Genomic DNA, 23937 nt, shown 5'->3' on the forward strand with positions numbered 1-23937 from the left:
CACGCAAAATTTTACAAGATGATGAAAGAATCCGAATAGCCAAATAAAAAGACACGAGAAAGTGTCTGGGGTAATCGATAACAAATAAGAAACACAAGGAGATGTGTGTTTCGGAGACATGCGACAAGAATCGTCACAACAAATCAAACGAAACGAAATCTGTGGTTAGAGTCACACTGGTATTGAGCGTCTGGGATACAAGTGGGTACTTATAGGCGACTTAAACTGTGACATCACCGTTTCCTCGACACGAAAGGAAGCGCTTTTTCAGTGTCTACCCTCAGTATTTAAGGTCCTAACGAAAGACCTCAGTTTTACATATATCCACTGTAGTGGTTCTGTCTCAAATTTAGACCACTGTATCTGCTATCATTCATTACAAACTTCAGCAGTACATGTTGATGAAGATGAGAGAGATTATGATCATTTACCTCTGTATTTTGATATTATGGTTAATTTTGACATATACTCGAACCAACCCTCAATGTCGCATAAGTGGTTTGAAAAACGTGATTGGACTAGTGCGAACATGCCTCTTTACGTTGCTACACTTGGAGCTCTACTGTCCACCGTACGTGTCCCTTTCCATCTTCTTTGCACAAATGCGTACCCTGTTATTGACAATGCTCGTGCTGATTTGAATCGCTATTATCGTGACATTATCTTATGTATGAAGCAAGCTGAAGATGTAGCCATCCCGCTGATCCGTGTCAGGCGGAATACCCAAAAACTAATTTGGAAGTGTGATCCTTTGCTGAAAAAAATCAAGAATAAGGCCAAATTCTGGTTAAGAATCTGGTCTGCCTGTGGTCGACCTTCTCGGGGTACTGTGTTTGATCTAAAACAAAAGACAAAACTCGAATATAAACGCCATCTTCGTGTCGTTCGTTACTCCGGTGAAACGTTTCCGAAAAGTAATAGTGAGTGGCGAAAAGTGATAAATTCTGCCAAGTTTCCGGATGCAAGTTCTAGTGATATTATATCTCGTCCATCTTGGATCGAAAATTATTCAAAAACATTTTCGAAAGTTAATTATGCAGGGCATAAGCATTTCTCATGTTTGCTTGAAAAAAGTTTGCCGTCACGTTTATGTCAGAGACATGTGATTCCAGTTGAAAAGTGGACTATTGCTAAAGGTATTAAGGGTTTAAAATCAAAATCTTTGGATATTGATGGGATTAGTGTTTTGAATCTTGTTCCGAATTCTTTTGAACTGGTATCTCATCTCCAACTGTTTTTTCAAATGTGTTTGAGTAGTTCGTGTGTGCTCGACTCGTTCTTATGTGGTAGCGTTACGTCACTACTAAAAAAAGGAAAAGATCCGGTTTCTTGTAGTTCTTATAGGCCCATAACGGTAGCTTGTACTCTTAGCAAGCTTTTTGAACACCTCCTACTACCTTATATCACTAAGCTTGCTCTAAATGATGATAATCAATTTGGTTTTAGATCTTGGCTAGGCTGTCAGCATGCTCACCGTGCTTTGACTTCTTTATTAAAAGATGCCCATCGCACTCGTCGCGTACTCCATTTAGCAACCCTAGACTTGTCTAAAGCATTTGACAGTGTGTCATACTCAAGCATGAACAGCATTATGCCAGAGAGGAGTAAATCCGTCAGTAATCCACGTGCTTCGTTTTTGGTACTCCCATTCTTACCTTCGCCTTAAGTCATTAGATAATTATTATTTTGGTCATATCCCTGTTCGTTGCGGTGTAAGACAAGGGGGAGTTCTTTCGCCGTATATTTTTAATGCTTGTACTGAAAATGTATTATCAAAAATATCGACTACGTGCCTACTAGGACCATCTGATATCTCATATCTGGCTTATACGGATGACCTTCTTCTGATTAGTCAAACTGAGTCTGGTCTTGCCCGTTCAGTAAGTCAGTTACTTCTGCTTTCCGCGATATCGGCCTGTACCTAAATATTGACAAGTGCGAGTTTCTTGTTTTCAACGGTAATAATTATTCAGAATCACTATACTGCGGTGGTTTTAGTATTCCTCGTGTTAAATCGTTTCGTTGGCTTGGCATAACAGTTTGCGATTCTATGAATGCTCTCCGGTCTCGTGCTGTCAAAGATATTAGTGATAAGCTGAGGCTCGGTTACTCTAAGATTGTAGCAAATCGTGGACACTATAGGAGAAGAGCGCTAACTCGGCTTTACTCAAATTTTTGTGATCTTTCTGTGCTCTTCTGCTCTGGTATTAGGCCACTTCTGTTGACTTGTGATCTAAAACGTATCGCATAAATTATTACCGGTACTGTAAATTTCTTTTATATCTACCTCGTTCTTACCGGAATACAAAACTGGTTAAAAAGTATTGTGCGACAGATATTACTGGTGCTTTCGAAAAATTATCTGCGAAGCTAGCTATTGAAGCGCTTTATAGGCTAGGATGTTTTCATCGCTTTAACCTTCTTTTTTCTGTATGTGATTAAATTCGTTTCTTTTGTATTACTTTTGCTGTTTTTCTTTTGTATTTTACTCCACTGAACCTCTGTTTTGTGAAGTGGGTGATAAATAAATTATTATTATTATTATTAACTCGTAAACGAAAATGACAAGCAACGATATGCGTCGGAAGAAGAGAGGCAACAGCAAGAATCATAAGGAATACCAGGTGAATACTTATAAAGGAAACATGGTGTACTGTGTGTAACTCCTTTTTACTACTAGCTGTGGTGGGGAAAAACAGAGAAAAAGAAACTTCGCTCGCAGAAAAATGACTTTCCTTGTTATAAGATTCCTGCATAAAGGATTTTCGACCAAGGCAATTCTAATGATGTACTTTATGTTTCAAGCGGAAACTGTTTATAAGCGTTTCAGGGTATTTTGTTCTGAATACTATGGGCCGCGTTCGTCTTTGATTAGGTTGAAGCTACCGCTGGTAGCAGCTAACCGGTTTAGCCATGTTAAACCGACTGATCTTTTTATATTCTTAAAATTTTTTCTAGTATTAAAAACGACTTTAAATTACGAATTAGGATAGCTAATTAGGGGTGTATATAGCAATTTCATTAGATTAACATTTAGTTTTGATATACCGTGGTTTGTTTTTTACCTATGAAACATTAATTATTTCCATTTATCATGAGAGTTCTTTCTGTCACCCAGAACTTACTTCTGGTGCATTCAAAATAATACAGATTTTGGATAATTATAAGTGCTCACAGTTAGATAGATGGCGATACATATAATATTAGCCAAATTTTTGAAAATATTTTACTTACGTCGATTACACTGTGTACTGTAAAAATATCGAATAAATGCGGTCTTAAATCTCGCGTTGGATGTCAACATGCCCACCGTGTCCTGGTTTCTTTGCTGCGTGTACAGTCTCGTGGGTTTGACTTGCATACTTTTGCGTTGGACTCGTTCAAAGCGTTTGATAGTATTCGCCATGCCTAGGTGTGGCACACATTGACTATTTTCGACATTAGTCGTCCTGTACTTCAAGACTGATCATTATTGTGCCCCCCATTCTTTCCAGTTTTATGAAAATTTTGGCGGGGGTACCCCTCCTCCCCCCAGACAAACACACAAAACCAGGATAGGGCCTTGCCCCTCCCATCGTTTTTAATATATTCTTCTTAAATCGTCTGTTAACTATAACTAGAAATCCAACAACCGGAAAAAATGTCAAAATAAAGGTTACCAATTGGACAAGGGTGAGTGAATATCAATTATGTCATTACTTTTCTTAAACTTTCCGGCCTCAGTTGATTTTTCACTTTATTTGATATCCTATTTGTATCAAACTTGCATGCAGTGACTGTCCAATTATTTAGCCGCCTTTTAGGTCATTCGACCCTTGCGGTTGACAAAACAGGTCAAATAAAGTTTGAGAACGATCTTAGCAAGATATTAAACAAAAATATGTGCTAGATTTTTAGTAGTATAAGTTTGTTTTTCTTTGTACAGCTCAGGAGCACCAATTCACGAGTTGACTCGACAAAAAAAGAATGTCAATACAACAAAATCTAGAAAAAAATAAACAAAGTGGTTTTTCTTGTGTGAATCAGTGTATTTTCACTTGTGGAATTCTGCGCGGGAGGGGGGGGATGCACCAGACACAGTTTGTATGTCAAAAATTCAGTTCACAGAGCGAAACTTGGTCCCCCTAGTACTCTCAATATTAAATAAAAATGTGACAAAGTGGTAAATTTTGGAGAACACTAACGTCTAGGCGACACCGCTACGCGAATTATAGCTAGTATGTCTGACAGGAAGAATATTCTCAGTAGTCTTTCAAAAAGAGCCATGAAGTAAAGAAACCCCTTTGCATACGTAAAAAAAGAACACTTTTTAGTGTTCCGACATTTTTAGTGGCAAGCAAGCTTGAATTATTGTTAAAGCCAAACTTATTTATTTATAAGCCTTTATGCAGAATTTCACTTGGAAAAAAAAAATTCAACTCTGATGCGAGAGAGAAGCGAACCAAGCTATTCATCGCCATAACATCCTTTTTTCATCTGGCGACGAAAAATTTGGCAGCTAAACGAAATTTAAATTTTGGCCAAATCTAGCTTTAATGTTTGAAAGGGAAATACCTTCTAGCTCGAATGTTTCCTACTTCAGCATTGTTGTTACCCTGTTGAACAGATCCTGATGATGCTCTTGAGCGATTGGCTAACCAAGCGTTCCATCTCTGTTCTTTATCTGGGCAGTATTCTAAAAATCTGGGTAGGATATGCCCTTCCAGAGTTACACACCATGGTCCTTGACTAGGCTTGTTCCTTAGAAAAAAAAAATAATGTCAACTTTCGTCTTTGAATCAGTCAACTAAAACTATAAAATTTTAAATGATTTATTTTCGCTAATATTAGCACTATGCTAGTTCGACAAAACTGGACAACTGCAATGGCAAGAACTTGATCTGAAAATTGTAGGCATAATTAATTTTTCGTTAAGTTTTTCAACTATTAGACTCTTTTTCTATATTTTACCGGATTCAACAAAGATGGGAAAACAGCCATTCCAAGCTTTCAGGTTTTCTCATTTTCACGGATCTGCCTTATATCATCGCCCTGTTCAGTCAATAACAGCTACTACGTTACAAACTTGAACAGAGGGCTACTCACCGTGATAAATTACTAAGGCCGTAACCAGGCTTAATTTGTCATTGTCGACAGGTGGCTACACGTGTGGCTCAGATATTAGCAAAGGTTGGAACTGAACCTTGCATCATCTGAAACCTTCAAAAGGATTAAAAAAAATATATGATCAGACTACTTTAAGAAAACTTAAGTCCAACAGGAAATGTCTACATCTTATCTACATCTCATCTCATCTTATCATAGGATATGCAATTTAAAAGAGATCAACAGCTTACACGTTCAATATCTAAAAAACTTGGTAAAGGTCTTAAAAAATTTTGTTGGGTTTTAATGAACTCTATATATGAGCACAGACTAAATTTGTAGTAATTTCTTTACTTTTTAATCCTGCCTTTATTATTCGTTGTATTTTCTGTTCATTTTTGCTTCCATTTGGGTTCATCAAGGGCTCAGATCCAAAGACCCAACTATTTGGTCTCTGAACATACAGACCAAAATTCCTTGTATGATTACGATTTCAAGACATTATAGCATGTCTAATTTCCTGCTAAAATGCATTAATGGAGCTTCTGTTTTAAACGGACTGTTTCCATAATGAAGTTCTATTACCCTGGAACCTACACGAATCATAATTCCTAGAGAGGTATTTTCTAGATTTTTCGACCGATATATTTGTATTGGCAATCTTAAAATCTTGATGAAATGCAATGGTGAGGGTAAGGCCAACAAATGGCGTCAATTCATGAAAATTTTAGGGGAGGGAGAGGGGTCAAATTGGTGTTTTTTCGACCTTTTTAACGAAACTATCAAAAAACACCTTCTGAATGAAAAATATCCTCCAAAAAGGCATTTTTAAAAATCTAGGGGAAAAACAGCCCTTCTACAATTTTATAAAATCATCTGTTCTGTATAATAAGGCAATGATGAATGGGAAACACATTACTCTTTAATTAGTTTAGGATAAGGCATACACTATGATTTATCTTAAACGCTATTTTATCCCCTTATCTATTTTGAAAGGCTTTCGACCATTCAAACACTTATCGTATGCTTCCGTGTCAAATAATAAGCTTTAATTCTAGCGGTTTAGTTTTGTGACGTATTTTTGGGAGTCACTCCCATTCCTCCTTAAGCGTTTGTCGAAAATGGAAACTGTATATGCCCACCTTGCTTTACCCGTTGCCATATTTACCCGCTGTTGCAACGCCAAATCTTGAGCCAGTAGAAAGAACATACAAATCTAATTACAGTTGCCACCCCTCGTGATTTGTCACTATTTCTGGTGATCTTTTAAACTGTCTAAACAAAAGAATCACTAAATTTGCAAATAAACCACTAGACTATTGAAGAAAATCCCTAAATCAGCCAGAAAATCACTAAAACCTAGTGATTTTTGTCACCACGTGGCAACCCTGACTGATTGGTACTTTTGTATAAAATTTTAAGTCAGTGAAAAGAATAGAATTTTCTTCTTTTTTTTACCAATTTCCTCTGTTTCTCTGCGATTAAACTTCATAGAAACGACAGCGGGGGTAGTGGGGTTACCAGCATCGCTTATCCATAAAATCTTTCTTCTTCATTTTAAGCTTTAGCGACCATTGATTGTGAGTTAAAATCAAGTAGTTGTGAGCATCAAGCCGTGACTAATTGTAGAAAAAGTCAAGATAGATAGTCCGAGTGATTGAGAGGAAAATCTGGCATAAGCCAGATAAATAAGTCTATCTATCATCCATCCATGCGTCATTCCAAGGGCAGAACTAAGGCAGATAGTCATAGAACTAAAAGGATGAGACTCTTTACTTTCATTTGACAGAAACTTTTATTTTTTAGAAAAAGAAATCGCATATATTTCGATCTTACAGTGTAAATCTTTTTTGTGAAAAATCTACTATTTCCTTTATTTTTACTGATTTTTGGCGTTTCGGCAATGTATAAGATATATTATTTTGGAGTTCGGGATTTTAGACCTTGTATTTTATTAATAAATGACAGATCTGAGTGAAAAATTGAAAGCGTTAAAAAAGATTGAAAGAATGTTGGCGGGCAATTTTTTTGTCTAACAATAAGCTTTAGATCGTTTTCAACCGAACGACATTTTTCCAACAGTTAAATTAACTGCTCCTTTAGAAATATTATATAAAAATAACTAGTTTTTTAAATTGAAAGTAAGGAGCAACATTAAAACTTAAAACGAACAGAAATTACTCCGTATATGAAATGGGTTGTCCCCTCCGCAATCCCTCGCTCTTTACGCTAAAGCTTTTAATTGTTTTAAAAAGCAGAATTGTGGCAAAGAGTCAAACTTTAGCGTAAAGAGCGAGGGATTGCGGAGGGGACAACCCATTTCATATACGGAGTAATTTCTGTTCGTTTTAAGTTTTAATGTTACTCCTTACTTTCAATTTAAAAAACTAGTTTTTTTTATTTAATTTCTGAACGTTTTTGGATTAATGCATGTTTGATTTTGGCTCTCCACACATAAATTATTAAAATGAAATTTGCATATCAATTCCTTTTTTGGCTAAATGGCTTTCTCTTAGTTTTGATCAGACGATTTTGAGAAATAAGGGATGGGGAAGGAGGCCTAGTTGCCATGCAATTTTTCGGTTACATAAAAAGGCAACTATAAATTTTAATTTTTAACGAATTTTTTTATTAGTAAAAAATATACGTAACTTAAGAATTAACTTAGGTAACAAACTTTTATATTCATTAATTTTTATTATGTATATGAGAGGGCTTGTACCCTCGTTAATACCTCGTTCTTTACACTAAATCGTAAGTTTTGTCCTAATTCTTTAAGAATGACCCCTGAATCAGAAAGGCCGTAGAATAAATAGTTGAAATTACTAAAAATACTATAGCATAAAGAGCGAGGTATATATCTCCTCCTAAATACCTCGCTCTTTATGCTAAAGTATTTTTAGAACCCCTCATATGCGTAATAATCTCTGTCCGTTTTAAGTTTCAATGCTACTCTTTACTTTCAATTGAAAAAAATTTCCATGTTAGTTTTTCATTGTTTTTTTTATAGCAATTATAGAAAATCCTGCGCCCTTTTCATTGAATTTATGCTCCCCCATGACATATTTCTCCAAGGAAAGATCCTCCCACATAGCCCCCTCCCCTCAACCCCAGCCCCAAAACCAAAAAAAAATCCCCTGAAACCTACTGTACACTTCCCAATAACCATTATTATATGTAAACACTGGTCGAAGTTTGTAACTTGCAGCCCCTCCCCCAGGGACTCTGGGGGAGTAAGTCATTCCCAAAGACATAGTTATTATGGTTTTTGACTATGCTGAACCAAATGGCTATCTCAAAATTTTGATCTGTTGACTTTGGAGAAAAAATGAGCGTGGGAGGGGGCCTAGGTGCCCTCCAATTTTTTTGGTCACTTAAAAAGGGCAGTAGAACTTTTCATTTCCGTTAGAATGAGCCATCTTGCGGCATTCTAGGACCACTTGGTCGATACGATGACCCCTGGGGAAAAGAAAAAAAAAAAAAAAAAAAAAAAACAAACAAATAAACACGCACCCGTGATTCGTCTTCTGGCAAAAAATACGAAATTCCACATTTTTGTAGATAGAAGCTTGTAAATTTCGCTATAGGGTTCTCTGATACGCCGAATGCGATGGTTGAAAAACGTTGAAAGTACGCTGAATCTGATGGTGTGATTTTCGTTAAGATTCTGTGACTTTTAGGGGGTGTTTCCCCCTATTTTCTAAAATAAGGCAAATTTTTTCAGGCTCGTAACTTTTGATGACAAAGACTAAATTTGATGAAACTTATATTTTTAAAATCAGCATGAAAATCTGATTCTTTTGATGTATATTTTAGCATCAAAATTCCGTTTTTTTAGAGTTTCGTTTACTATTGAGCCGGGTCGCTCCTTACTACAGTTCGTTACCACGAACTGTTTGATAATTAGGGTTGCAAACACTTTAGTAATGTTTCACGTTCGAAAAATTAACTTCCAAGTTCAAATTCCATTCAAAATATAGGTATTTTAACTTCTTTTGTTGGGTAGAAAAATAGCTAATGGTTATTATTTTATAATGTTTAAATTCTTGAAATTTGTTTGGTTATTGTGGAAAGATGGGTTTGTCTAAAAGGAATATAAAGGAATAAATAGGCTACATAGGTTAAAAGTGATTTGGTTTCATATGGAAAATGAGTACAATGGCAGATGTAGTGGAGGTAGCGGGCGATGTCTAGTATCGATACTTTGATGTATTGTATTGAAGTATCTATGGTTTCAGAAGTATTGGTATTTTTTATATACACAGAATCAGAAAATTGAAATTTGCTAAGATTGGAATCAAGAATGTCCGATAAGGGAGACCTCAGGGCGAGGCCCCTCCCCGGAATCCTAAGTGTCTCCGGATTTCAGGGAATTTTTTTGTAGAAATTTTAAAATAATATATTTTGTATTTTTGCCGCCTTGTCCTTAGAAAAAAAACTTTACGCACACGCCTGGTTAGAAGTGTCACAAAAACGACAACTTTTGCTCGCATTAAAATTTGAAGATATGTCAATCTTGTCGGTTACAACTTCTAGCTTCCTGTTGCCTTACAGCATCCAGGTACCGATGCTTTTAAAAAGCACCATAGGAGAAATTCCCCAGAGAAATCTCTAGAAAAGCAAAATATTCGGTCCCCAAGCTCGAGCAAACCTCAGAAAAAAAAATAGAAAATCCAAACCTTTGTTACTTTTCCTGAGTGTGAGCAGCTTTGAACCACTTAATTAGTGATATAATTTATGTTTTATTTTTTACATCTTTATCTAGTACTTGCTTACCCGTCGTGCATTGCTGCGACCTTAAAAAAAGGAAATTCGAAGATCACTCCCATAGGAATATTCCCCCTTGCAGAAAGCTCCCTAAAAGGAAAATTCCACCGCAGAAGATTACTCCCGAAAAATCCCCCACAATTCCTTCTCAGCGAAAAATTTTCCTCGCGTGTTAATAGCGATCGCGCTTTTAAATTTACAAGTATTTGAAAATTTTCCCAGAGAATGTTTCCCCCACGGGCCATTCTCCTCCCAGAAAATTCCACCACCCCCAACACTAAGATAAATCCTATCCCAAAAAATTATGATCCCTTGCGTGAAATCCTGCCTTTCTTCCCCCACCAGCGGAAGTTTTTAATAATTCTGTTTTATATATTTAGTTTACACGGCATTCTTACAAGCGGCATTCAAAGAATATGCAGAATTTCTGTCAACAAGATAATGGCAACCGTTTTCTAGAACTCTTAAGGAGATGTACTGCAGATGAAGGTTGAAAACTGTCACATAAGCCCATAATGCAGAATTTCATGAAAAATTGAGAGCAGAATCAGCTAAAAGGCCTTATAGGAATGCGTATTCATGGACTCCTCATTTCATGACAACGCCCCGGCGCAGTCTTCATGCATTATAAAAAAAAACTTCGAGAGAATCTTGGTGGGAATTGTGCAACATCCATCTTTCCCATCGGACTGTTTCTTATTGCCAAAACTCGAAACAGTTGAAAATCGTCCATTTTAATGAATCACCACACACAGTAAAAACACAGTGAATAAAGGAGTCTCCAAATTTTTTCGAAAAAAGTCTAAAAGAATGACAGCGCCACCTTTGAAAGTGCAACAATGTTGATATAGATCTTGTCAAGAATTTGTAACAGAAAAAAAAATCCGCGTATTTTTTGAATACCTCTTGTGTTTGTGGGCATGATATCTACACCGGACATATTCTGTCCTGTGGTGGTGCAGTGGATTTGACCTTAGCTTGGTAATACGGGACCCAGAGATCGAATCACGCTGCAGGAATGCACTGCAGGGCCGACGCAGGGACCTTAGTAGTCAAGAAGCGTCGTTAATTCTTAAATAATAATAAAGACAGAATTCACTTAGCCCTGTAGTGGCGCAGTGGGTTTGACCTTAGCTTGGTAATACGGGACCCAGAGATCGAATTATGCTGCAGCAATGCACTGCAGGGCCGACGCAGGGACCTTAGTAGTCAAGAAGCATCGTTAATCTGATACAATACAATACAGAATTCACTTATGTATTTTTTTTCGATTATATCTTTTTTAAAGTACCCTTGTGATGCTAAGAAAATCGACAGCGATCCCTTTTGATTTGAGTTTACAAATACTTTAATATCTCCCATTCTTTTATTTTTCGTAAAAATTCTGCGTCATCATGGCATCACAATAAAGACAAACCTGAATACATGTATCCTACTTACTTATCCATCGCCATTGCTCTCAGTAAGTCAGATGGAAAATCTTTCATCATTTCTTTATCGCCGATGAGATGCTGAAACTTTTCAGTTGAAACCTAGATTTAAGAAAACTAAAGATTATTAAATGATTATTGCTATGATATAGCGTCATAGCTCTGATATGATACTGATGTCAAATTACTATGATAAAACGCCATTGCTTTCAGTAAATCGGATGGGATGTCTTTCATCATTTCTTTATCAATGATGAGAGGCTGAAACTTTTCAGTTGCAATCTAGACTCAGAGAAACTAAAGATTATTTCTGAACACATTGATTTTCGCTTTCTCGGCCCCAAAAAAGTAAGTAAGTATAACATCAACTCTATGCTACCTGGACAAGACATAAAAGGTAATACAACTTCAAAATAAGAGGAAACAACCAAAGACTTCTAGGTCACAGTCTCCCCTAGTGGTAATTATATAAACACTATTTTACCTTTTTTAATCGAAATATTCCACTTCTTATACTGAGTACGCTGGACTGTTTAACTCAATCTATTTTCAAGTATCCCACTCAGTTTTAAAGATTCCTGAGATGCATATTTAAAAAAAAAGCCGAAAAATAGTAAAATAAATTTCTATCAGAGTGTGAAATAAGCTTCCTTGTCCAGACCCTTCCATAACCTTACCCAAGCAACGCTATTTCTAATTATTCTGGTCTTATTTCTTATATACTGTCATAATGTCAATTCATATATTCTCTGATCTTTCTAATACTACTTAAGTAAGCAAAAGACAGCTATAAGCTGATTCAGATAAAAATTATAAATATTTTTTCTCAAACTCCTTTTTAAAATGGACGAAAAATATCAGAAATATTTTTTTTTTCAAGAATCTATCAATATAAGTGAAAACGAGGAGTACGAAACAGAAACGACTTTACATATTATAGATATAAATTGATCGGAGAAATAAAAGCATAAATAGAAAGAGTTGGCGAATTGAGGAAAATCCAGTTTAAAAAAATAAATCAAGCTATATAATACAAAAACAGTTTTATACCTTTTATTTCGTTTTGAAATTGAATTAAAAAATACACATATATTTATTACTTTAGACTTTTTAGGCTTCTTTGAGACTAAAAAAGTCTTAAGTAATCTCTAGGGAAAATATTTTCTTAGCCAAAATTCGAATCCAAGCTACCACGGGCACAGGCATAAGTTCTAACAGCTGCTCAATCAAGTCGTATATACTAGTGTTTGTTTTATACTCCCTGCTGTGCATAATTTATGATTAATAACCAGTCTGATACTTCATCCAAATATAGCAGCAAACCACACTTAGCATTTTAAAATTCCTACTTATGCTCAAGGTTATCAACCTTCAAGGGTTTATAATTTCAGTTAGCTAAAAACTTTTGAGAAATATTAAGAGAGGTGGGAGGAGGAGTGTAAAACAGGGAAGAATTTTGATATTGTATTATTGTACTTTCATCAGAAGTGCCTGTAGTGATAAAATTTGAAAGTGATCGACAAGCAGTTGATTTATGAATAATATTAAGGTGGCTGGGAGGGAGAGTACACAAGAGGGAGAAAATTTAATTTTGTATTATTTCACTTTCGTCGAAAGTAGTTTTTTCTTTAATTTAGGGTGGGGGGAGTAATTTCCCCAACGTTGCAAGCAGGGCGGTATCCAAGATTTTTTTTTGGGGGGGAGGAGTTTACAAAATATTTTTTCGGGGGAAGGGGGTTATGCAAAAGAACAAAAAAAAAATTGTTTATATCCATTTTTGTTGCGTTTTTACGAGTCAGACAAACAATTCAGACAGGGGGGGGGGGGGTGTTCAACCCCACTGGATACGGTCTTGGTTGCAAGTTTCATTCACGTACCTCAAAAACATTTTTATTAAACGACTGCAATTCTATCGAAATTTCAAAATTCAAAAAATACCAAGAATAACAAGCTTAGGAATAAAAGCACCCTGGTAGACAGTCTATACCGACTTAGAATACCTTAGCACAGTTGCCGGTAAAACGCGGCTCCGGAGCCGCGTGTGGCTGTTTGATCCCTTAAGTGCGGTTCTGGCACAAATATCCACGTAAGGCGCAATAAGATTTTCATTTTAATAAAAATGGTAAGAAAGAAATTACATCTTATTTCGACAAATTAAAATTCTTCTATAAATCGAGAACATGTCTAATTTTTGTTTAAGTTAAAAGATTTCAAGAACTAAGCAGATATTCTGAAAAGAATTCGAGTTACCATTGTCTTCCAAAACCATTAAAGATACAGCAATTAAGATTTATTCCAGTATAAACACACATCATATTCAAGATCTGAAATTGGTTTAGGCTTTATAAATAGCAGCTGACAAGTCTTGTGACATAAATGATACACCACAAGTTGCACTTTTTGTAAGATTTATGTCTCATTCAGGCCCTTAATAAGAACTTTTCGGATTATTACCACTCAAAGGTCAGTATTGTGAGAAAATATCACATGTGCTGTATTTGAGTATATAAATAAGCATCATTTTCCCTCGATAAAATTGAGTTCACTTCAACAGACGGGGCCAAAAGTATGACCGGCGTAAGAAAAAGATTTGTTGCTATTTTGAAAGGAAAGTTAATCACGAGATACTTGTTAACCATTGTATCGTTCATCAAGTGGTGCTTTGTGCATAAACATTTCCAGAAGTACTACTACTATTAACAACTCACCGCAGCACCAAACCGCCTGAGGCCAACACAGCTACACATGCTCCCCCTCCATCCCAATCTATTCAAAGCCTCCCTCTTGACACCATCCCAAGAAGTTCCCATTTCCTTTAAATCTTTCTTTCTTTATGGCATCTTTCTACCCAGATGAGGGCGACTCGCTTTCCGTTTAGCCCTTGACGGTTGGACGAAAAGGACAATCTTCGGCAATCTGGCATCCTTCATCCGTAGAACGTGCCCTAACCATCTCAAACTTTCTTTCATTATAGCCCTAGAAAGCAGGATTGAACCAGACTTTTCGTACAGCCTACCGTTTGAAATACGATCAGTCAGCCGGGTACCCAGAATAATCCATAGGCAATTTCTTTGGAAAAACATCTAGTAAATTTTCATCCCGCTTTTTGGACCGCCCTTGGTTCAGAGCCATATTTGACAATTGTCATCACTGTACCTTCCAACATTCTAACCTTGGTTTGCAGATTTATCTTCCTATTCTTCCAAACTTCTTTTAATTGTGAAAAAAAAAAGACACTGAGCCTTGGCTATTCTATTTTTAACATCTTCACTGCTCCCACCGTCTTTACTAATGATATTACCAAGGTAAGTAAAGCTGCCCGTCTGATCAATCTTTTCGTTACACAACGTCACCTTTTCATCTTCACTTTTTCCTAGCCTTAGTGATTTAGTCTTCTTAACATAAATTTTCCAACCTATTCTAGCACCCTGAACTCGCAAAACCTCTAAAAGTTCATTCATTTTGCTCACACTTTCATCTAGGATGCTTAAATCGTCACCATAATCAAAGTCCAGGAGAGTTTTTCCTCCTCATTTGATTCCGTGGTCTCCCATTGCCTTTCCTGTGCTCCTTAAGACAAAGTCCATCAAAATGGTCCATATAAAGGGGGATAGAACACAAACCTGCTCAACTTCTGAATTAATACAAAACCAGCTGCTAACCTCATTTCCTACCTTGACTGCAGCAGTATTATTCTCGTACATAGCACTAGTCACTTTAATGTATTTGCCTGGTATACCATACAAGGATAAGACCTTTGCTAAAGCTCTTTTATCAACAGAATTGAACATGCAATTAATGATTACCATTATCAAGTCCATTTTAGCTAAAGCTCTTAGTCATCGCCAATTCTAAGATTTTATTTGAACAGATGGAGTGAGTAAGCTGAACTTCTGCTTCATAACTAAGTATGTTGGTTATCAAGAGGGCACGTTTTAAAACGTTTCGTGCCCCTTTTTTCAGAAATTAATGCATTTCTCCTTGATAAGGGCATTCACTATTCAGATCTGAGAGACGATAAGTGGACCCAAAACTTTTATGTCATAGTATATGATACGTCTCATCAAAATCAGCTTAATCGTAAACTACAAGGGAAAGAAAACTCATTTTTTTTCGATGTTAGAAGAGGCATTAACATTCGAAAAAACATCCATTTTTGCTCGGGATTTTGAAAGGAAAACATTATATCACTTTCCGAGCTTGCTGAAGCATTGCAAAGAAAATAATTCCTCTATCAATAAACACCATTTTAAAACAATAATTTCAAATATGAGGGAAGCGCTTCTCGGTTTCCCTTTCAGGAATTTAAAAACAGCAGGGCAACTTTAGCATTTGTCAAAAGTTCTCTTAATGCTGCGATAACCGACTGAAATTGACATTGGTAGCTTGGAAACATTAGTAGCTTTGGAATACAGTTGCTGGATTTAAAAAACAAAAACAAAAAAAAACAAGGAGATAAGACACTCTAAATTCGAACGTCTTTGTTTGAATTGGAAAAATTGGAGAAGAAACAAATGCAATCTTAGTTAACAACACAAGTGAATCACCTGGATGACCTATGAATGACCTGGAGAAGGAAGACATGAGCAGTTTCAACGCTTTGAATAGCATTCCTGAATCTTACGATCAGCTGAAATAGCTTGCGTTTGCTGTTCTTTCCCTTTTCGGTTGTGCATGCATATGCGGACAAGTCCTTTTGAAGCATGAACATTATCAAAAGTAAACTGAGAAGTTATCTTATTGATGATAAGCTTGGAAACATGCCAAAATTAAAAACCACAATATACAAACCTTACAGACTCAAACTTTACAAGGAGATGCAAGCATATTGTTCGCATTAATAAAGTTTCAATACATATGAAATTTTGTTTTATTTAGGCTCCTACTTATTAAGTGCAAAAAAAGTTTACTGAACAAGCAAATTTGGCTCCTATTTCCTTAAATTTTACTGTAATGTTCATATTTGGCTCTTTGGATAATAACTTTGGCGACCACTCCCATAGCAAATCTGTAAAATACGAATTCCACTTACCTTAACTCGATTTCTATATGCAGATTTGGCCTCCTCCAACTTTGCCATGTTTTGTTTGACAGCTGATAGTCCTTTTTCTGATAATTCTAAACCGTTCATTTTACCTTCTCGGACATATTTCTTCAACAGTGCCTTCTCAGGGGCGGCTAAGTCTTCATTCAACAGATTCTAAAAATAAAAACTTTTATCAAGCCTTATAAATATACACTTAAGCCATTATAAAAAAAGGAAAAAATCATGGATAGTGTAATAGTAAAATATGCTAATTAACAATAATTAATTAGGTATCTTAATTATCTATAAAAACTGTAAAGTAAAGACACGATGTAGGAACATTCAATTTAATTAAAGATAAATAGACCAATATGGAAAAGATGAAACATATATAAGAGCATATGAGATATTATACAAAATTATGACATCTAAGAAGGTTTTCGAACCAGAAGCTTAATCTTTGATCAGTCGTGTCAATAGAATGGGGTATCCCCCCTAAATTTAAAAAGTAATTTGGTATTTACATTGAAAAAGCCTTTTATTGGTATTTTTATAAACTGAAAAAAAAAAGTTGCCAATTTCCCTTTACAAAAGCAAGCAATGTAAACCAACTTCTAACAAAATTACAGAACATTTATACTTTTGAAATGGAGCAAGCTTTTCGCTCTAGATTTCAACAACCTACGAAATTTATTCTCTAAAATTAATTTTCACTAGAAAAAAAATTTAGCAGCTAGTGGTTTCGATCCACCGACCTCTGGGTTATGGGCCCAGCGCGCTTCCGCTGCGCCAAGCTGCTCTTGTAATACAAATGAAACCAAGAACCATATGATGAATTAATTGGTTCGATTAAGGATTTCAACACTCGAACTACACACACTGATTTACAATGATCTGTTTTCTAGAAATAGATGGTAGAGATGAGAGATTGGTTGTCAATGTCAATTATTTATTGAGAAACACACGCCCAAATTAAAAGAAACAACAAAGAGTGAGTTTTTATGGCGCTTGTTTTTTGGGCGGGGGAGTTCTTGAAAACGTGGGTAATTCTGTTTTTTTCTTTTTTTTTTCAATAACAACACCAAAAAAGATATGTTTCAACGAAAATAACCAAATAAGTATTTTTCACCATCTAGGGGAGAGGAAGGAATCTAAGGCACAATTGTAGAATGATATCAGGAAGCAGTAAAACTAACAATTGTAAATCCAAAGCGCACAATAAATCACTGTACAAGATCCCCAGACCGACGCCAATTAGTTTTGGCTTATCACCATCGTGGCTGTATAATAATTAAAAAAAAAAAACTGTTTTTTTTTTTACTGAAAGTAAGGAGCGACATTAAAACTTAAAACGAACAGAAATTACTCCGTATATGAAATGGGTTGTCCCCTCCGCAGTCCCTCGCTCTTTACGCTAAAGTTTTTAATTGCTTTAAAAAGTAGAATTGTGGCAAAGAGTCAAACTTTAGCGTAAAGAGCGAGGGATTGCGGAGGGGACAACCCATTTCATATACGGAGTAATTTCTGTTCGTTTTAAGTTTTAATGTCGCTCCTTACTTTCAGTTAAAAAAAAACTAGTTTTTTTATTTAATTTCTGAACGTTTTTGAATTAATGCATGTTTGATTTTGGCTCTCCGCACATAAATTATCGAAATGAAATTAGTATATTAATTTTTTTTGGCTAAATGGCTTTCTCTTAGTTTTGATCAGACGATTTTGAGAAATAAGGGGTGGGGAAGGAAGCCTAGCTGCCCTCCAGTTTTTCGGTTGCTTAAAAAGGCTACTAGAACTTTTAATTTTCAACGAACGTTTTTATTAGTAAAAAATATATACGTAACTTAAGAATTAATTTACGTAACAAACTTTTATATTCTTATATTTTTATTATGTGTACGAGGGGGTTTGTACCCTCGTTAATACCTCGCTCTTTACACTAAATCGTAAGTTTTGTCCCAATTCTTTAAGAATGACGCCTGAATTAAAAAAGGCCGTAGAATAAATAGTTGAAATCACTAAAAATATTTTAGCATAAAGAGCGAGGTATTTATCTCCTCCTAAATACCTCGCTCTTTATGCTAAAGTATTTTTAGAATCCCTCATATGCGTAATAAACTCTGTTCGTTTTAAATTTCAATGCTATTCCTTACTTTCATTTGAAAAAAACGTTTTCATGTTTATTTTTTCATTGTTTTTTTTATAGTAATGCTAGAAAATCCTGCGCCCTTTTCATTGAATTTTTCTTCCCCCATGACATATTCCTCAAAGGAAAGATCCTCCCACAAAGCCCTCTCCCATCAACCCCACCCCCCAAACCAAAAAATCCCCATGAAAACGTCTGTACACTTCCCAATAACCATTACTATATGTAAACACTGGTCAAAGTTTGTAACTTGCAGCCCTCCCTCAGGGATTGTGGGGGAGTAAGTCATTCCCAAAGACATAGTTATTATGGTTTTCGACTATGCTGAACAAAATGGCTATCTTAAAATTTTAATCTGTTGACTTTTGGAAAAAAATGAGCGTGGGAGGGGGCCTATTTGCCCTCCAATTTTTTTGGTCACTTAAAAAGGGCACTAGAACTTTTCATTTCCGTTACAATGAGCCCTCTCGTGATATTCTAGGACCACTTGGTCGATAAGATGACCCCTGGGAAAAAAAACAAACAAATAAACACGCACCCGTGATTTGTCTTCTGGCAAAAAATACAAAATTCCAAATTTTTTTAGATAGGAGCTTGAAATTTTTGCTATAGAGTTCTCTGATATACCGAATGCGATAGGGTGATTTTCGTTAAGATTCTATGACTTTTAGGGGATGTTTCCCCCTTTTTTAAAAATAGGGCAAATTTTCTCAGGCTCGTAACTTTTGATGAAAAAGACTAAATTAATTGAAACTTATATATTTAGAATCAGCGTAAAAATTCGATTCTTTTGATGTATCTTTTAGCATCAAAATTCCGTTTTTTAGAGTTCCGTTTACTATTGAGCTGGGTCGCCCCTTACTACAGTTCCTTACCACGAACTGTTTGAAAAGAAAATAATTCGGTATTTCGGGGCTTCTGACATTATTTCTCCTTTGCGGAAGTTAGGCTCAAAATTGAAAAAGGATTATATTTTTTCTCTGGGCCCCTTCCACCTCTTAGTTCGTTTATTTTCCCGTTAGTTTTCACCTGTTTTCGCTTTATAGTTGTGTTATCTCTTAGCAGTTCTTTCGTTAGTTGAGTTATGGTTGTGGTATATATGTAATATCGCTCGTATAGTTGTGTTTTTTTCAAATTATACTCTATAATAGAGAGGCTCCGAACACCCAGCATTGTATATTAAGCTCTTAATTTGACGTTTTTTTCTAACGCGACCAGATTCGTCTTGCGCCCTTTTCATTGAATTTTTTTCCCCCATGGCATATTTCTCCACGGAAAGATCCTCCCACATAGCCCCCTCCCTAAACCCTACCCCCAAAACCGAAAAAATCCCCGTGAAAATGTCTGTACACTTCCCAATAACCATTATTATATGTAAACACTGGTTGAAGTTTGTAACTTGCAGCCCCTCCCCCAGGGAATGCGGGGGAGTAAGTCATCCCCAAATACATAGTTATTAAAATTTTCGACTATGCTAAACAAAATGGCTATCTCAAAATTTTGATCCGTTGACTTTGGGAAAAAATGAGCGTGGGAGGGGGCCTAGATGCCCTCCAATTTTTTTGGTCACTTAAAAAGGACACTAGAAATTTTCATTTCCGTTAGAATGAGCCCTTTTGCGACATTCTCGGACCACTTGGTCGATACGATGACCCCTGGGGAAAAAAACAAAAAAAAAACAAAAAAACAAAACAAACAAACAAATAAACACGCACCCGTGATTTGTCTTCTGGCAAAAAATGCAAAATTCCACGTTTTTGTAGATAGGAGCTTGAAACTTCTACAGTAGGGTTCTCTGATACACTGAATCTGATGGTGTCATTTTCGTTAGGATCCTATGACTTTTAGGGTGTGTTTCCCCCTATTTTCCTAAATAAGGCAAATTTTCTCAGGCTCGTAACTTTTGATGGCTAAGACTAAACTTGATGAAACTTGTATATTTAAAATCAGCATTAAAATGCGATTCTTTTGATGTAGCTATTGATACCAAAATTCAATTTTTTAGAGTTTTGGTTACTATTGAGCCGGATCGCTCCTTACTACAGTTTCTTACCACGAACTGTTTGATTAAATAAAAAAAAAAAAAACTAATTTTTTTAGCTGAAAGTAAGGAGCGACATTAAAACTTAAAACGAACAGAAATTACTCCGTATATAAAACGGGTTGTCCCCTCCGCAATCCCTCGCTCTTTACGCTAAAGCTTTTAATTGTTTTAAAAAGTAGAATTGTGGCAGAGTCAAACTTTAGCGTAAAGAGCGAGGGATTGCGGTTCGTTACCACGAACTGTTTGATAATAAAAAAAGAAGCCAACCATGGGAGAAAATGGATGGAAAGTGTTGAAGTTCGAACGAAGCAGGAAAACTTGGGCGAGATCAAAGGCACGTATGAAACAACATCTAACGAAGTTTTATTCATAATAATGAATTTAACACTGTTGCAATTTTCGCTCATTTAGAAGGAAAACGCTTTCTTAAAATAACCAAAAAAGTGGTAAATAGTCTAAATGGCGGTTTTTTTCATGTATTTTATCCTTTTGGAATAGAGTAAGAGCCTAAATAATGTCCTGAGAAGCCATTCTGAAGCATCTACACCCACCTCCTTCACCGTCACATGGAACCGACCTTTGATAAAATTGGATTAATTTTGTATTACGAAAGTGGGACTTTCGATACTTGTCAATTAAGTTGATCGCACTCAAGAAGTTTTATCTGTTTGATCTGAGTAAAACCGGGTTCTCTGTCTGCATTCGGAGATAATTAGCTTAGTCTCACTGAGATAGACGACAATATAGGTACATTTTTAATTGAAAACTTAATATGTAGAGGTGGTTGGGTTAGGTATTTAATATAATGCATTCTGGGCGGCCTGTTCTCCATAATTCCATAATAAGTTTTACATTTTCACCACATCTTGGATATATCTTGTCGACATAATTGACAAGTACCCACTTTTCAGAAAGAAAGAAGCCCTCACGAAGACCAGAGGTAGGGTTTTGAGCCTCATACCTATTCAATATCAGAATAAAATTTATCTTAATTTCAAAGTTTTTTTTTAATGATTAGAAATGCGTTTTCAAACCCTAGAATAGACACAGGTGACAGTAGATTCAAACTAAGATTAAGGAAGACGGATTTCTGCCAAAGTTAAGACAGGACCCGTTTTCTAATCCTTGTTAATCCTGTTTCCTAACAATTTGAAATTGTTGAAATCATCCAATAATTTTAAATTTGCCTTTTATTTTATTCTTGATTTTTTTTCTTAAAATCGCAAAGAAGATAAAAAAAAACACTTTGATCAGCTGTTTTCAAAGGGAGGACCAGCAGTGAAATCAGTTCAACCACGCGTTGATCAGCTTAGCCCTTTGAGAACAGCTTAGTGAATGGTGTCTGGTGATTATTTCAGAAGAGTGAAAAGAACAGATACAGCCTTAGGAGTAACAGCGACGTTATATGCGATGATGTTAATTTGTGTCGTTTCGCCATACGTATATTTTTGCCTGACATTTTCAATCGAACACGTTGCGATGTTTACTTGATTACATCCTAGAATTATTTAATTAGTTATTTTTAATCGAGATATTTCAAATATATTCTCTAAACTTTTAAATTTGATTTCAACCAAATATTGCTCAGTTAAAGGTTGCAACGGGTTCGATAGAAAACTTTAGACAAAAAAACACGAATGAAGAAACGGGACACATTTATATCACTGCATATTTATGTTACCGTGAATGTCCGCAAATTCGTGAAAGTCGGCATTCACCTGTGAATGTCCAAAATACCTTTTTCTTCATTGAATTTAACCAGTGTTGCCAGTTTTTTTTCAATATAGTGCAAGGTTTGATGATGACAGCTTAGTTTAGAATAGATTAGATTTGGTTAGGTTAGCTTAGGTTCCCACCCATTTCTGATATTTAGAACCAAATTTAACATAATCTAACCTAACCTAAACTAGCATAATCTAACCCAACCTAACTTTAACTTTTACCAACATAGCATAGACTCACCAAGCTGATTGAATTCAAACAGAGAAAAAGGAATTTCGAACATTCACCGGTTAACGTCGACATAAACCAGATTTCGGACATTCCCGGTAACGTGTACACGATATATGTCTGTTTATATAACAGGTATATCCTCAGAACCTTATATTTGGTTTCAAATTACTCAGTTCAACATGGCAAAGTGTTCAATTGAAAATTCCAGAAAAATTTACAAATGGACAAACGGCACAAATTCACATCACTTCATATAACGACATTGATACTCATATAACAGTATCCGTCCTATTATTGTACTTCTGAGGTTCAATTCAAAGTCCGGTTGGGTTGACTTAACTGCTGGTTCTCCCATTGAAAACAGCTGACCAAAGCAGGGAATTATTTGCGATTTTATGAAAAATCCAGAATAAAATAAAACAAATCAGTGGGCAAAACAAAATTAGTTGGCAAGAAAAAAAAACTTAATAATAGTAACAAATCACTAGGAATGGCAACACTGTAGCTAAGAAAATTACTGCTTGGATTTTTTTGTACGCAACAGCTGAAGAAGGGAAAATGTATGAGCAACAGGGATGTAATCAAGAGGAGGTTACTGGGTTTGACCCCGCCCCAGAAAAAAAAATTCCTCGACTTTTAAATTTTCCCCTGAATTACTGGTAAACCCCTTGAGAACCATTGTGGAGGATAGATTGGGAGATTTTCTCCTGAGGTGCCGTAAGGTATCTCAAATTAGGGTAAATTGACCGGAGGAAAATTCTGATGAGCTACTTCTTGGCATTCTTACATCAACGACTCCACAATCGATTTTTATGATGGGAAATTTCGTGTTGAAGGCAATGGAAGTGAAGTTTCTCTAGTAATGCAGTAAATATACAAAACTGCACGAAACAGATTCATAGGAGGATCTGTGGTCGAATCACTTATGGCCATACCACTGACCTCTCACTACTCAGATACCCATGGATCTTCTGGGACATTTTCTATCAAGCTTAGCGTTGTCGTGCATATACATGATGCTGGAAACGAGCGTTCCACGGCGTTATCTTCTGGTTCTTCTTTTTTTTCTTCACTTTCAATTTTAATTCGTCCTGCTCATCGTTTCCACATCTACCGCATATTTCTTTGTCCTTCACCTTAGTTACTGATTCGTTTTATCTTCACTGTCGCTTATCTTATAACCAGATATTTCTTTGATCTTCACTTTCGATTTTGACTCATTGTGTTGCGAGAGCAACACTTTGGTTTTGTCGTTTTTTTTTTTGTTTTTTTTTGTTCCTAGCATCTCGATTTCAGCTTATTCCTAGAAAGTGGTAAGGGTCTAACCTCTGTGGTTTTTACGGAAACTGTGGACCTTAGGCCGGATTGATGAATATGACTTTGCATTTTGGAAAGCTTCGTTGAACTTTTGCCTGGAGCCAAAAAGGATAATTTTTTGCTTGTCCTCGAGCCAGAGCCTATAGTGTGTGAAGTGACTTGGAGTTTTATAGCC

The 23937-nt window shown here is 35.9% G+C and overlaps 1 protein-coding gene and 1 non-coding gene across 2 annotated transcripts in view; both read right to left on the reverse strand.

The window, feature by feature from the left end:
• Nucleotides 1-23937, reverse strand: part of LOC136036235 (uncharacterized) — an 87755-nt gene that overhangs the window by 24953 nt on the left and 38865 nt on the right. The window contains exons 5-7 of the mRNA XM_065718332.1: nt 16315-16482; nt 11293-11384; nt 4555-4740 (exon numbers count right to left, since the gene is read on the reverse strand). Coding sequence (XP_065574404.1) covers nt 4555-4740; nt 11293-11384; nt 16315-16482 — 446 coding nt within the window. The remainder of the gene's footprint in view (nt 1-4554; nt 4741-11292; nt 11385-16314; nt 16483-23937) is intronic.
• On the reverse strand, nt 17036-17107 carry Trnam-cau (transfer RNA methionine (anticodon CAU)). Its single transcript has one exon. It is a non-coding gene; the product is annotated as a tRNA-Met (tRNA).

This window comes from Artemia franciscana, chromosome 15, assembly GCF_032884065.1.
Source record: "Artemia franciscana chromosome 15, ASM3288406v1, whole genome shotgun sequence".
Classification (NCBI taxonomy): domain Eukaryota; kingdom Metazoa; phylum Arthropoda; class Branchiopoda; order Anostraca; family Artemiidae; genus Artemia; species Artemia franciscana.